Source organism: Dunckerocampus dactyliophorus, chromosome 4, assembly GCF_027744805.1.
Source record: "Dunckerocampus dactyliophorus isolate RoL2022-P2 chromosome 4, RoL_Ddac_1.1, whole genome shotgun sequence".
NCBI lineage: Eukaryota > Metazoa > Chordata > Actinopteri > Syngnathiformes > Syngnathidae > Dunckerocampus > Dunckerocampus dactyliophorus.
The window spans coordinates 22,340,480-22,354,620 of record NC_072822.1 but is presented as its reverse complement, the minus strand read 5'-3'; the positions used below and the strand labels follow the sequence as shown (position 1 = coordinate 22,354,620).

Below are 14,141 nucleotides of genomic sequence, written 5' to 3'. Positions count from 1 at the left end.
ACAAGGACAACTGCGTGTTTCCTTACAAAATTTATTGCCACTGGTCCAGAATGAATAGACAATACAGGTGTTTCCCATCAGCGTGACAATGATAATGCCGTTTGGAGGGGGAATTTTACACATTTAATACATTAATTCTACTAGTGAGAGATAGATAGATTGATAGATAGATAGATAGTAGTAGAGTGAGCTTTAAAATGCTGTAGTATTTACATCTTGGCAAACATTAAATGAATGTATGTTCTGTCATAAAACAGAAATGTAGGTGTTACAGTTGAATCTGGAGTCCACCTTCATAGATTGCTGACTTCATCCCTGGTTGGAGTTTAGCAAGCTCCTGATAAGAGTGAATAAGAGAAGCAAGGTTAATTGTTATGTCCAAACAGTTGAACTAGAGCTGTCAAAAATAATGCGTTAACTGCGGTAACTAATTTATTTAATTAATTATGTTAGATTTTTTAGTGTAATTAGGTGCACCAGAGCAAGTACTCTTCTCTGTTATGACGGCAGACAGAATCACAGTGGAACGTCCCCACACAGTCACACAGTCTGACACTCTTTTATAACCTCATTCAGACCTGAACACATCAACAGCAGTACAATTCCAACACCATATACTGTACTCTATGTATCTCCAACTCACACACGTCTCTAGTCTGTTTGTCCTGGGATTGACACTTCCTCCTCCTCATGACAAGAATGCGAGATGCATTCAGGAAAACTCAAAAAATCACAAAAACGGCTTTATAATGCATGTGTGTGTGTAAATAAACAGGAACATAAAGAAAAACATGAAGTGGATATTCTTATCACTCGCTTTGTAACTCTTAAATTGGATGTACAATTTGCTACATTTAAGGATACTGGAAAATACATTGAAAACAAGTAAATTACATGATGTCTTTGAACGCAATCCCTGATTGCTCATAACATGGTTTAAAGTGTGATTCAAATGTTCTGCTGCTATTGAAGAGACTAGTGACAAACAGATATTTAGACTTGTGTGGCATCTTTTAGCTTGATTGACTTATTCAGTTCGTTTGGAGATGCTAATACGGTACATACAAATGTATACATAATCCTATCCTGTCATTTATCTTTTTGTGAATTAAATACAGTAAAAATGGGCATATTTCAGACATAGTTGTGAGTAGTGATTAACCAGGATTAACTAATTTAAAAACGGATTAATCTGATTTATAAATTTGAATAATTTGACAGCCCTGGTTGTAACATATGAAATGAAGATCATTCAAAGAAAGGAACACATACCGGACTGCAGCACAGGCTGGAACTGTCCCGCCATGCAGATTTCCTCCTGTTTTTGGCGCACGATCCTCTGAATAGGAGGGGACAGGCCGCGGGGGTTACGTGAGAAGACCAGGGCGTAGCCGTCGTCGCAGCTTCCGTCCTCCTTCAGGGTGCGGCAGGCATAAGTGATGGCGTAATTGTCATAGTCTGTGTCAATGACCCAGTAGTTGTCACCTGGGGGACCACAGAGTGAAAAGAGCAGTTTGCATTCATTGGTCTCACTAAGGGAATGTTCTGGTTACCACATCGAAACAGATACAGATAAAAGTACTTAAGAAAATAAGAAAAATATGAACATATGAACACTATAGGACAGGGGTGGCCAAACTTTTTACGCCGACAGCCGCATACTGAAAAATCAAGCATGCAGCGAGCCACTTCGATATTTTTGTATAATTTTTTTTTTCTGTAAAAACGCTACAAAAAGTTATACATCCTAGTATACAGACATTTAAATACAAAGCACTGTGTTATTAGTTATTACTATCAACATTTCAGCTTTTTATGTATACAGTGTGCCTTTTAACATTATTTTTTCAAATGTTTTTGTTTAATTTTGTTTAATCTACAAAGTGCCACGGGCCACAAATTACTAGCTTTGTTGTTTTCATTAATTTTGGATACAGTAAAAGAGTATGAAATAGCGATACATGACTTAAGTAATGACATGAATTAGGGTTCAATTCCATTTAGAATTTTGAGAGGCAAATTCTCACAATTTTAAATTGTGGTGCAATTTTTATTTATTTATTGCCATTTGACCTTACCTCCACTGGACAGATAGCTGGCCAGACCCTGGTAGTTCATGAACATCTTTCCTGGGTTGCCGGGGTCAGGCACTGTGTACTGAGCTGCCATGTCAGCACACACAACCCAGAACCTGGTAGAGAAGGAAAGAAAAACTTCCCATTTGCACGAAGGAATCTCTCAGTGCTTTAAATCCATGCAACAACAACAACCAGTGCTCACCCAAACAGAGTGACTCTGCCCCTGGATGAGGCCACCATAGCGCCATCATCTCCAACAGTGTACTCAGCAGAGATGTTGTCCTGCAGGAACAAACCCTCAGGATCCTTCTTCTGCAGGGCGTACCACTTTCCTGCATACTGTTAAGGGGAAAATAAAGTATGCTGTTTTCTGATACAGTAGCAATGGGAATAGAAATTGAAGTTGTATTTATCCATCATCTATTGCCGAATGTGTCTTTCCCTGAAAGAAATGATGTGGACTTACTCTTTGAGGGTCAAAGTCTTGCTTGACCGTGAAGCTGTCCACCACACAGTCGGCCAGGCTCTGCTCCACACTAGCCAGGAGCAACATCACCAGGGCAAACATTTGGAATTCCATTCTAGACAAACGTCAAGTGAACGCATTAGTTTAGTTTGCTCATTGCAGTCATTAGAGGATTAATATCATCTACTCCATATTTCTTAGTCTGCCTCATCCCCACAAGGCCGCATCATCCTACCTTAGGTGTAAAGTGAAGCTGAAGCTGGAAAGGTCCGGTTCAGAGTTGTGAGTGACAAACCAGCGTAGCAGCTTTTTATACCCGACGTACTCTCTGACGCATAGTTTATTTTCATGTCTTCAACCTAAATACAGAGTGTAAATCTACTGTTAATCCATTTAACAAAATCCCCTGGCATAAGCTGGTGAACCCTCACATTCAGCAGTGTATAGGCTTTATGTAATTGTTTGCAGGGCTACATAAGAACATACATAATGACAGATGTGCTAGAGGGAAGAATCAGTCTGAGCCTCAGGTCACATGGGCATTCTGTGTTTGCTTGTGGTGTGTTATTGCATTGAATACATAACTTACTTTTGTTATGCCTCCACACAAATCAAGTTATATCAGTGTTGTGACTATCATTGACTACAGTATAAAGTAAATCCAAAGAGACAAAATCATGTGTTAATTATGGTTAGATTGTAGATGTAGTTAGACACATTTATGCTCATCACCTGAATTATTTTTATTAATTACAGTAGATCCCAGCTATTCCGCTATTATTACAATGCAACTGCACCACTTCCCCAACAGGAAGTTACCCAGCATGCCTTGTGGGTTTAAATGAGTATAAAGTAGTATTGTTTTACATGTATATTGGTGTATAAGTGTCTATTTCTATACCCACATAGTCCGTGCATACAGTAACAATGTGTGGTCCATATGTTACTTGTTGGTCTTGTTGCACCATGAGTGAGGGAGGTATTTGGGTTGATAAGCTCCTGTTGGTTTGTGATGTGTGAGTAAAGGTGTAAATATCAAGCTGGTTCACTGTATATAAAGAACGCCGCCTCAAGCACGTTGAAGTTGGCCTCGGACTACTTTCCGTGCAACTCAAGTGTTACCACTGTAGTAATAAGCGGGTTTTCCCCCATATATACTTTTTTTAATGAAATATCAATGAATTCACTGAATGCTGAATGGTGAATATGCAGAGATCCACTGTATATCATTTCAGAATTTCAAGATTATTTATAAATCACTTGTTAAAGTCCCTCACTTTGTAAAGCCGTCTTGATGTACCACACTGACACATACTGTACGTATATACGATAAAAGGCAGCAAACAAGCTTTGCTGAGATGTGGATCCATTTTTAAGGTGATGAGCGACTGTAATGTCAGCAGAGGCTCAGGTGTACCTGTTGGCTGTGGCTTTTTCTGTTAAGTAACATGTCTATAAATACTGACAGACGTGACGTGCGGTTACATGAAGACCTCTTTGACTGTGTCGAGTATAATAGTTATTCTATAGCTCTAGTGCTGGTGCACCTCATGGCGTGGTGAGCGAGTGCTTATCACGGTTACATCATACTGTACATACAATCAGAAGATGTACTGTTATATGTGATTGAATCACATATTGTCAAAAATGTTCTGAGAAGCTATTTTTGACTGTAGTTGTACAGCTAAATGTAGACAGCTTGGCATGTGCGCAAAGCTATTGTTAACTTGGACAGGTGCAGGTAAGGTAAGATTAGTCTGCTGTTTGGATCTGTGAGAACATGACATGATGTTCAGCAGCATTAACTCAGCTTCGTCACTATGAGCTGATGAGCACTGGCTATGCTTACCTTTTTAACATTACCTCACGTTTTCTGGACTAGTCATGTCACGTCACTAGCATGTTGTCGTCCACAGACCAAATGTTTCCAGTAGATCCCTGCTATTCGCAGGGGTTACATCCGAGACCACTCGCCAGTGACGAAGAGTCATTTACATTGCTGTAAAAATGTCAATTTTTGACACACGGCTCGCTCCTCCCCCCTCTGCTAGCGTGACGTTCTTCTCCAATTTTGGATCGACATTTGCAATAAAAGTGACAGTTCCAGAACCCTCCCCTGCTCTGTTCAATATGACTCACACACTTATTAAACACATTTTCAAGTATTAAATGTTTAAGTACTGATCACTAATAAGTGGTAATGTAAGATCGATGACCAGATGGAATCGGAGTTGTAGTGTAGAATTTATACATAAGCTTCACTTTTGCATCTCACAGCAACTGTGGTGCGTTCAAGGACTGCCAAACAAGGAAGGAAATCTCAACACTTGGTGAAAAAAAAAAAAAAAAACAGTGACGCATAAAGACAAACGTAAAAATGGTGGGATTTTCATAAACAGTGGTACATGTGTGCTGTACATATTACCTGTATTATCACATCAGTTATTACCGATATAGTGTGAGATGTTTTATGTGGGAAAAAACTACCTATTTTTGGGAAAAATTAAAATTTAACCAAAAATCTGAATTTGCAGTGACGTGAATGCTCAATTGCAAATACGCTACATTGTATTTCTTAGGACTCGTTTTCCATTTTTCTTAGCATCACACGACAAAAGCAGCTATGAGCAAATTTAGTGCCACTGTGACGCCATAAGTACTGATGTCTTCCCTTAGTTTTCGAGCATCTCTGTGCATTGAACAGCTCACCATGCATAATCTACTTGTACTGTCTAAATCAGCAGTTTAAATTACATCTTACATACAGAAACAATTGGAACAAGTTTCCAACCAACCATTGTTGGTCAGAAAATTTCTCAAGCAGCTCTTATTCAGTGGGATGTTATTTAATAAAATGCTACATCTAATCCCTACAAATAAATGCAACTTCAGCAGATACCTGGCTGCTATACTTGCGTCTGTCTTCTTAGATGAAGTCCATACATTCCACTATTACCACCAAATACATTTGTGAACAGCATTCTTGGTTAAATATTTGATTGTGCTACACATGCAGTAACAGTGGTTGAATGAGAAGTAAACATGTATATTGTGGGAAAATTGAAAAAAAAAAAAAGTACATTGTCAGTTTATGACATGGTTTATTAACAAATCTGAACTTAATATTTAGAGGGTGCAGCTTCTTTTGCAATCAATTTGGAGTTCAAGAGCCATTACTTAACAGAGGGTTTTCCTAGCAGGAACAGAAGCGGGTAATGATTTCTATAACAGTGCACACGTCCACATGAAGGGGGTGTGAATGGCTGAGCACTGATGTTGCTTGAGTTGCCCTTGAATGAGTGGGAGTACTGAAAATTGTCCACTTAAGTGAAGGCCTATTTCAGAATGGTGTCTTCATTCGCTGTACAGAGACAGGAAAACAGAGACAGTATATTAGTACATTTTACATTAGTGCAACTTGACCACGTGGAGACAAAATATTCAAAAATGGAACATATCTGAAACAATACCTTCTGCTATCTGCTTGGCAATGCGCTCCTGCTCCTCACGGACCTTCTTCTCCTCCTCTTCGATCCTCCTCTCCTCAGCTGCAATAGGCTTAAGGTGTTCTGAGCAGAGCAACGTGTATTTGGGAACATTTATACGAAAATCACGGAATTTGTAGTGTTTTTGTATTGCAGCGGCTACATTTTGGACAACTTACCATATCTCCTTTTGCCATAGAAGATGCCAACAATCAAAGCCGAATACCTCGCAGTCTGGAATACAAAGGTGAATGAAACACAGGTGACGACACTGACACATTGAGGACTCCTTATCCACAAGCCACTATTTGGTGGCTATATTGAAATGTAAATTAAAGTTGAGCGTCACTGAGGACAGGTGTCACCTCATACATTCATACATACGCGCCAGTAACTACAGTGTCAACTGAGTCCTATCCCGCATCGTAATATAAACAAGTCGAGACTAAATTATACATTTGACACAATATGACAAGCTTTAACATTACCACCGTTTGAAGGGGCAACACATTTTAGTAATGTGACTTTGACAGTCATTGTGCTGGAAAACCTTGCTCAGTGACAGCTAACGTTAGCTAGCACGCGCGTTAGCTACTGACTCTGTGCGACTGCTAAACTGCGGAAACAGATAACTACGTCAACAAATTAAAATTACTGTATTGTACGAAGTATTACGGAAAACTAACCTTAATCAATGGAGACACAACAACCGGGGGAGCCATGGCTTAATCAGGCTAGCAGTAGAGGTCACTTTATCGCCGCAGAGGATTGTGGGAAGAAAGTGACTTCTTCTTGAGCCCTTCTGTCAGCAAGTTATCATTGTTGTAATGCTGCCCCCCTGTGGACATTAAGAAGAATGTTTGCAAAATATTTGTTTATTTTTCTTTTATATTGATTATGTCAATTATGCAGTTTGCAAACTTTGTATTTTATGATGGGATTACTATTGTAATGATGTGTTATTTGTCTTTAATAAATGTCCTGTACTACAGTATTGTATTTCAGTACAGTGTGCGTTCACATCATATCTGAGAACATTTGAATTTTAAAACTAGGATATTTTCCGGAAAAACATGAGGAAACAAGAGAAATTCAGAGTATTATGGTTTTTTTTGCAACGTGTGTCGTGGGTGCTGGTGTCATTTACACACTCACCGTGTAAAAACCTGACTGCCTACTACGACGCAAACGTGTTATTTTACTGGCACGCTTCTTTTATTTTGAAGGCCTGACTTTACCATCTACAGGATATATTACGATGATGTTGCTCGAGTGTTGCTGCTCGGGCAGAACCGGAGAGGTTTTTTTCATAAAAGTTCAAATACGGCAAACTATTAAAACGGGAGGGCGGCGGAAAGAAGGGCAAAATACGATCGAGTTGACAGGTGCGGTTCGTGTTTGGTTCTGTTAAACAAACTGGTGCGTTTCCTCTGTGCTAATACGGTTTGTATGGGCCAGTGTGAATACAATCATCCGAACCCTCGTGTGCACCAAAAAAGCTTGAGAGATGGGTCTCAGTCCAAGTCAACGGCGGTTCATTTGAGCTCAAATGTGAATGCTACACGGACCAAAGACAAGGATCATTAAACTGGTAAAAACAAAAAAAAAAAAACAGCCGAATATATACATATTAAAAGCACACAGGTTTATTGCACTGAATCATCAAAAACAGGTGACATTTACATGCTGCCTAGGATCGTAGGATGCTCATTTCTTGTGTGAAGGACGGGGATCATAAGAACATCCATCCATCACTATCCATATCAAGGTGCCAAAAATGTTATTAAGCATAGGAAATATACAGTATGTTCTTATTCTCTTAACATGCTGTCTCATCCTAATTGAAGCCAGACAATATTTATACTGCAAGAAAGAAACCCAGGATGCTACAATATTTGACTGCAACTGGAAATACTGTAGAAATATAATTTCATTTTGATGTACTAACAAAATAACATTGTAAACCTTGCTATAGTCTCTGCCGTGTGTAAATATGATTAACAAGTCATGATGGATACAGTGGTCAAGGGTAATATAAGACTAAGGTCATCAAAGTAAATGTATTGAGTTGGAAAAATATAAAATATATATATATATATATATACAGTATATATATAAATGTCTGGTTTAAAAAGGAAATGTTGATCAGTTCAATCTTTAATGAATTTCTTTTGCAGCCTGCCTTTTCAGGTTTTTTCAGGCAGCCTAGTAGAGAATCTCCATCAGTCACTGAACCACCACACAGTTCTCCAAGTGAGTTCCAGTTTAGTTTGCATGACAGCGGCCATTTGCAAAGCAGAGGTTGAGCTTCTGTGCGGTCCGCTTGGCAAACCTCACTTTCCCTCGCTTCTTCAGGGAGGCCGTGTACTGATTGGACTTGAGTTTGGAGTAGTAGTCTGAGAACTTGTTGAAGAGGATGGATATGGGCAGACCGTTGAGGATGATTCCAAAAGCGATGCAGATGAAAGCAAAGAGGCGACCCAGGATGGTCTCTGGGTAGACGTCGCCGTATCCCACCGTGGAGATGCTGACCTGTGAGGAGTCACAATCTTAAATCAGTTTAGCGTGGCTTTACACGTCATTAGGATTTCTGTGGGTTTATTAGTTGTATATTGTGAACATTAGTCTTATTCAAACTAATATTCCATGTCCTAACCTCCTAAGTCAGGGGTGTCCATTATTTCTCCCCCGAGGGCCGCATATTGAAAATCTAAGGAATACGGGATTCCACTTTCATATTTTTATGTATTTTTTTAAAAGACTTAAAAAAACCACAAACCTTTGTTTTATTATTAGTTGAGGTATTATTAGTTTAGTATTATTATAATAGTATTTAACATTTAGAACATTTCAGTTTCTTCTCTTTACATTTTGCCTTTTTGCTGGATTTTTTAGTTACAATTTTATTTCTACAGCGAACTGCGGGTCAATGAAAGACAAGCTGCGGGCTGCAAATGGCCCCCGGGCCGCACTTTGGACACCACCGTCGCAAATCGTATTTTTTATGTATACATTTTGTATAGTTAGTTGACATTACGATTTATACAATATATGGGGGCAGCGGGACTGTCTTTAAGGACCAGAGGGTCCCATTTCAGTTGATGATGAAAGATGGTAATTAAAAAAAAGTGACCATAAGGCCATTTAACAAGCATATTATATACACCACTTTATGTCTTATTGTATAAAGATATTTAATGGTTGATTATTCTTAAACAACTGGAAAATCACTTCTTATTGGGAAACAAATGATAGTAGCTCAATAGCTGGCAACACAAGTGAGGACTACGACAATTGTGTCTTTCCTATAAGCATGATGGCTGCCGCAACTGCACTGGGGATCTGCGGTTCATGAATTCCAACATGTACGGTGTGACATTGTGAAGCAGAGCATGATCGCCTCCCATGGGAAACTCTCCTCACCTGTGCATGTTTGGTGAATTCCATACTCAAGAGGGCAGTGGTAAATAAGAATGGTGCTCACACAAAATATATTGTCAGAATTTGGACACAATTTGTGAGGTGTATTCACATGTATTGCTAGTCTGCCTTCAGCAAGATGAACCTGGGGTAATAAATATTTACAGTATGGTCATGCATCTATAGAGGTGTGTGTGTGATGCAAGGCTGCAGTTGACTCCCAAGTGGAGATGTGGGGTAGCAGTCACCTAGTTTTGCTTACAAATTTAGGTCACAAGTGTTAAGAACAGTAGTTATGTTTGGTGGGGTGACCATATTTGGGTTGGAGATTAAAATAACATTGAAAAACTACCTGCAAAAAAACAAGACATTTTGCATTGCTGCCTGACATCAAGATGGTTCTGGCTTCAAATTTCAGATCAAATTTGGGGTTGTTTTGTGTGGAGTTTGTATGTTTTTTTTCTGTGATTGTGTGGGTTCTCTGCTGGTACGCGGGCTTTCACCCACTCTCCAAAAATGTGTACCAGGTTAAAACTCTAACGCAGTGTTCCCAAATTGGATTTTACTGAGGGTTATAATTTGCCAATCATGCTAATCCATGGGTCATAATGTGCTTCTGTTTTGTTTTTGTTTTTTTACATATTCCAGCAGTAAACATTGAATGTATCATTGTTGATGCTGCTGTGGCTATTATTAATAGTGGTATTATTACTTGTAGTAGTTGTATTGAGAGATTTTCAGTCAGTTATCAATCTCCTGGACCATGACTCATAGCACATTTCCATACTAACACTTTTGATTACATCAGAAGTACGTCAAAATGCAATGCACTGTCAGTACCCGAATGTTTCACTCAGAACGGCCAAAATGGTGAGTGTGTAGTGATGGACACTTACCATCTTCAATAGACACCACCTTGGCTACACAGCAGACTAACTCGAGTGGTTGCATTTTAGAATTTAAAAAGGAGTTAAGAAGGAATGGACTTCAGGAAGTCAGCACTACACAGTCAAAATTCAACCACTCAGGGACCAAGTACACAGACTTAACCACTTATTGAAGTGTACAAACAGATGCATTTGATTTGAGACACAGCCCTGGTCAACCTTGCATTTTTGCATTACAGTGGATCCTTGCACATTTGCGCTTCAGCCTTCTTGACCCTGCAAATTAGCGGATTTTTAGTAACAACATTTTTTTTCATTTGAATTTTTTTTTTTTTCCAAACACCTCATTCACCCTCTGTTGGGAGTAATTTACAAATATGTGATAATACAGGCAATGTAATATGGAATGTACAGCATACATGTACCACTGTTAAAAAATCCACAGTTTTTACGTGATTGTGTCTTTATTCTTCACTGATCATGTTTTTTGTCAAGCATTGAGATTTCACACTTTGTTTGGGGGTCCTTGAAAGCATCATAGTTTCTCTGAGATGCCGAAGTGAAACTTATACGTAACTTCTACACCAGGGGTCACCAACGTGATGCCCACGGGCACCAGGTAGCCACCCCACAACCTCATGAGGCACCCCAGAGCCTGCTTTTCATTCAGGTTCTCAGTTAATAATAATGTGAGAACACGAGAAAGAAATGCATTCTGAAATAAAAAATGTGAGATGCAGATAGCAGCATTTTTTTACTGTTCTGGTAAAACAAGCTTATTCAGTTTGTTTGGTTTGAAATACGCTATGAAAATAAATGTTACAAAAATTAGTAGCTCTTGGCCATTTTCATTTTGTAAAATAGCTCTCACAAGAGAAAACATTGTAGACCACGGTTCTACATTGTGACTCTGATTGCATCTGTTATCAATCGTCCCGGACACCTCCCTGGTGTGGTGTTGTGGGCATGCCCAGCTGGGAGAAGGCCCAGAGGCAGACCTAGGACACGCTGGAGGGATTATGCCTCACAGCTGGCCTGGGGGAGCCTTGGTGTCCTCCCAGTGGAACTGGAAGAGGTGGTCGGGGACCAGGAAGTGTGGACTTCCCTACTGAGACTGCTGCCTCCATGACACGGATCCAGATAAGCGGAAGAAAATGGATGGACCAATCGTCTTACCTTATTCATAAGTGGTAAGTACCTATACCTGTATACTTTACCTTTTACCTATACCTTATACTTTAAAATACATTTCATACATGTGTGAGGCATACTGAAGAGAGAAGAGAAGGGTTCTTTATAGCACTTTTATAGCAAATGTTGAAACCGCTGAAAGCGGTTTGGAGAGAGTGGGGGACATTTTTTTGGGCGTATCAATTTGATTTTCACCTTTTGTAGGTGATCCCGGATGGTGAGTCTTGCAAAAAGCTCAGTTCTATATACTGTATCTTATTTCTGTGACTTAATTGTGAAAACTTTCACTCTCAAGCCTCATGGAATAGAAGGAGGCAGTGAAGAGCATTCTGCAGCAAAGTCGCACAATATTACGTGCACATTTTGAGCACATTGTGGTAAACGGCCAGACGTGTCTATTGGGGTTGACTGTGAGAATGTTTTTTTCGTCTATGTTCCCTGTGATTGACTGGCAACCAGTCTCGGGTGTACAGGCTGTGATGCGTGTCCCAGAACAGGATAAGTGACATAGAAAATGGACAGAGTTGTACACTTCCAGTCAAACATTACATTTGACAAAGACATACTTACAGATGCCCACCACCATGCGTGAGGAATGCTGGTGAAGTTTGTATGAGGCATGTCGTGCTCCACAGTATAAACCATGGCAGAGAAGCTGAAGATCCCCATGGCAATGAAAAGGAAGAGGCAGCCCACTTGTTGGTAGCACTGGCGCAGAGTGAACCCAAACGCCCGCAGGCCTGTGGAGTGTCGTGCCAGCTTCAAAATGCGAAAGATCCGCATCAGTCTCATGATCCGCAGGACTTGACCGAGCTTTCCCACCTGCCCCACCGCTTGCATGTCGGCCTCGTGCTTCATGTAGTTTTCCTCGTTGTCAAAGAACTCCAGTATGGCCTGCAGGTACTGAGGCAGGATGGCGATCAGGTCCACGGTGTTGAGCACACTCCTGCTGAAGGCTCTGAGGTCAGGGGTGGACACCAGGCGTAGCAGATACTCCATGGTGAAGAAAGCAATGCACATTGACTCCACATACTCCCAGTAGGTCTTTCCACTGAGCTGCCCCATTGGAGTCCTGTACTGCATCTCCTCCACTGTGTTCAGTGTCATGGCCACCAGAGAGATCAGGACAAAGAGACTGGAGGCCACCGCCATGAGCTTGGCCTTGACTGAAGAAAATGGCTTCTCCATCAAGTTCCAGATGGCTCGTCGCTTCTGGCCCATGAACATATCTTGAAAGAGCTCTTCATTCTCCTCAATCTCCACCTCAGCTTCCAGCTCCCTCTGGATCTTCAGTTGCTCGTTCAGCTCGTCCTGCCTCTCCTCGAAGGAGATGCGGCAGCAGCGGTGGGTGTTCTTTATCCTCACCCCCCAGTAGTTGATCTCCTCCAGGAAATTGCGGGGGCAAAGCTCATCCTTGATCCACAGCACGCCTGTCCGGTAGAAGTTGAAGATGCTGTGAAAGATGTCGGGGTCTCTGTCGAAGAAGAACTCATTGTTGTTGACGGTGTAGTCATCACACAGATCCAACTTCATGTTGTGGTCGGTGTAGGTGGCCAGACGTCCTATTCTGGTTTTAGGGTACCTGGCCGCCATCTTGTAGGCAATCTGGAAAGGTTTCCCACCTACATTGATGTTGATCATATAATTCTTGGATGGGCATATCTGCCTGGAACAACCGTGCTGGGCATCATCGTCTTCATCTTCATACTCGGTGTAGATGTCGTAGATGTCTTTGCTCAGATCTTGCATGGAGTTCCATGTCCGCACACACCTCTCCTTTGCTAACGGATAAACAGTCTCGGAAGATCTTCGATTGATGTCGGAATTTGTGACTTTGTAGTTTGGGAAAAGACTCTGTCGCCTGTTGAAGAACTGGACCACCTTGCTGGTGCTCCCCATGTCAGTGTTCAGACTGGAGAGCAGACAGAGCACTCAAACCTGCCAGCATTACTTCTGTCTAATACCCTTTTGCCTAAGCGTGGAGGACATGAGCAGGATGCCTCATGCCCCCATTAATGTTGCTGACTGAGAGGATCCATGTGCTTACAGGACATCTAAATACCATTATCCCCTGTTGATCTCCAAGGCTGACATGACGTTGGTTGGGTGGCATATCTCAACAAAAGCACATCAGTCCCGATTAATTCCATAAACAACATAATTTATGACATTGATTGAGTTGACATTGATTAGTGTTCAAATGGGTGATTTAAGAACAATGTTGGTGATGTGTTTACATTTGTTCTAAATGCATGTAGTGTGTTATACATTAATCTGTTGGCAATCCTCTCAGATTACTCAAAGGAATCATATTGAAAAGCTACTATTGGAACATTCCACATGCGCAACAGTTGTTTCATGTGTCATAGATTCTAACTGGATGCAAGATGTACAGTAGGGGTGGGCGATACTGCAAATTTTGGTATTGATACCAAATAAATACAGGGCCAGTGTTGCCCATACCGATTTTGCCTTTAATTTGTTGATCATGATTATAATCAGAATAAAATATAGAACAAGGATTTTAAGGCAACAAAAAAATATTTGGATCAACAAACTTATTTATGAACAATTAAACAATATATCAATATAACAGTATGAGGGCCATTCCACC

General features: G+C 40.6%; 2 protein-coding genes across 2 annotated transcripts; both read right to left on the bottom strand.

Moving 5' to 3' along the window:
- Positions 1 to 15: 15 nt before the first annotated feature.
- LOC129180011 (purpurin-like) lies at positions 16 to 2,925 on the bottom strand. The gene is made up of 6 exons (XM_054773988.1): positions 2,780 to 2,925; positions 2,545 to 2,659; positions 2,281 to 2,417; positions 2,079 to 2,191; positions 1,273 to 1,485; positions 16 to 337 (listed from the first exon to the last, which is right to left on the bottom strand). Exons 2-6 carry the CDS (start codon positions 2,656 to 2,658, stop codon positions 327 to 329), a joined length of 588 nt encoding a protein of 195 aa, XP_054629963.1. The 5' UTR covers position 2,659; positions 2,780 to 2,925; the 3' UTR covers positions 16 to 326.
- Positions 2,926 to 7,659: 4,734 nt separating this feature from the next.
- On the bottom strand, positions 7,660 to 13,539 carry LOC129180010 (potassium voltage-gated channel subfamily V member 2-like). Its single transcript, XM_054773987.1, has 2 exons — positions 12,098 to 13,539; positions 7,660 to 8,561 (listed from the first exon to the last, which is right to left on the bottom strand). Exons 1-2 carry the CDS (start codon positions 13,424 to 13,426, stop codon positions 8,295 to 8,297), a joined length of 1,596 nt encoding a protein of 531 aa, XP_054629962.1. The 5' UTR covers positions 13,427 to 13,539; the 3' UTR covers positions 7,660 to 8,294.
- Positions 13,540 to 14,141: the final 602 nt, after the last annotated feature.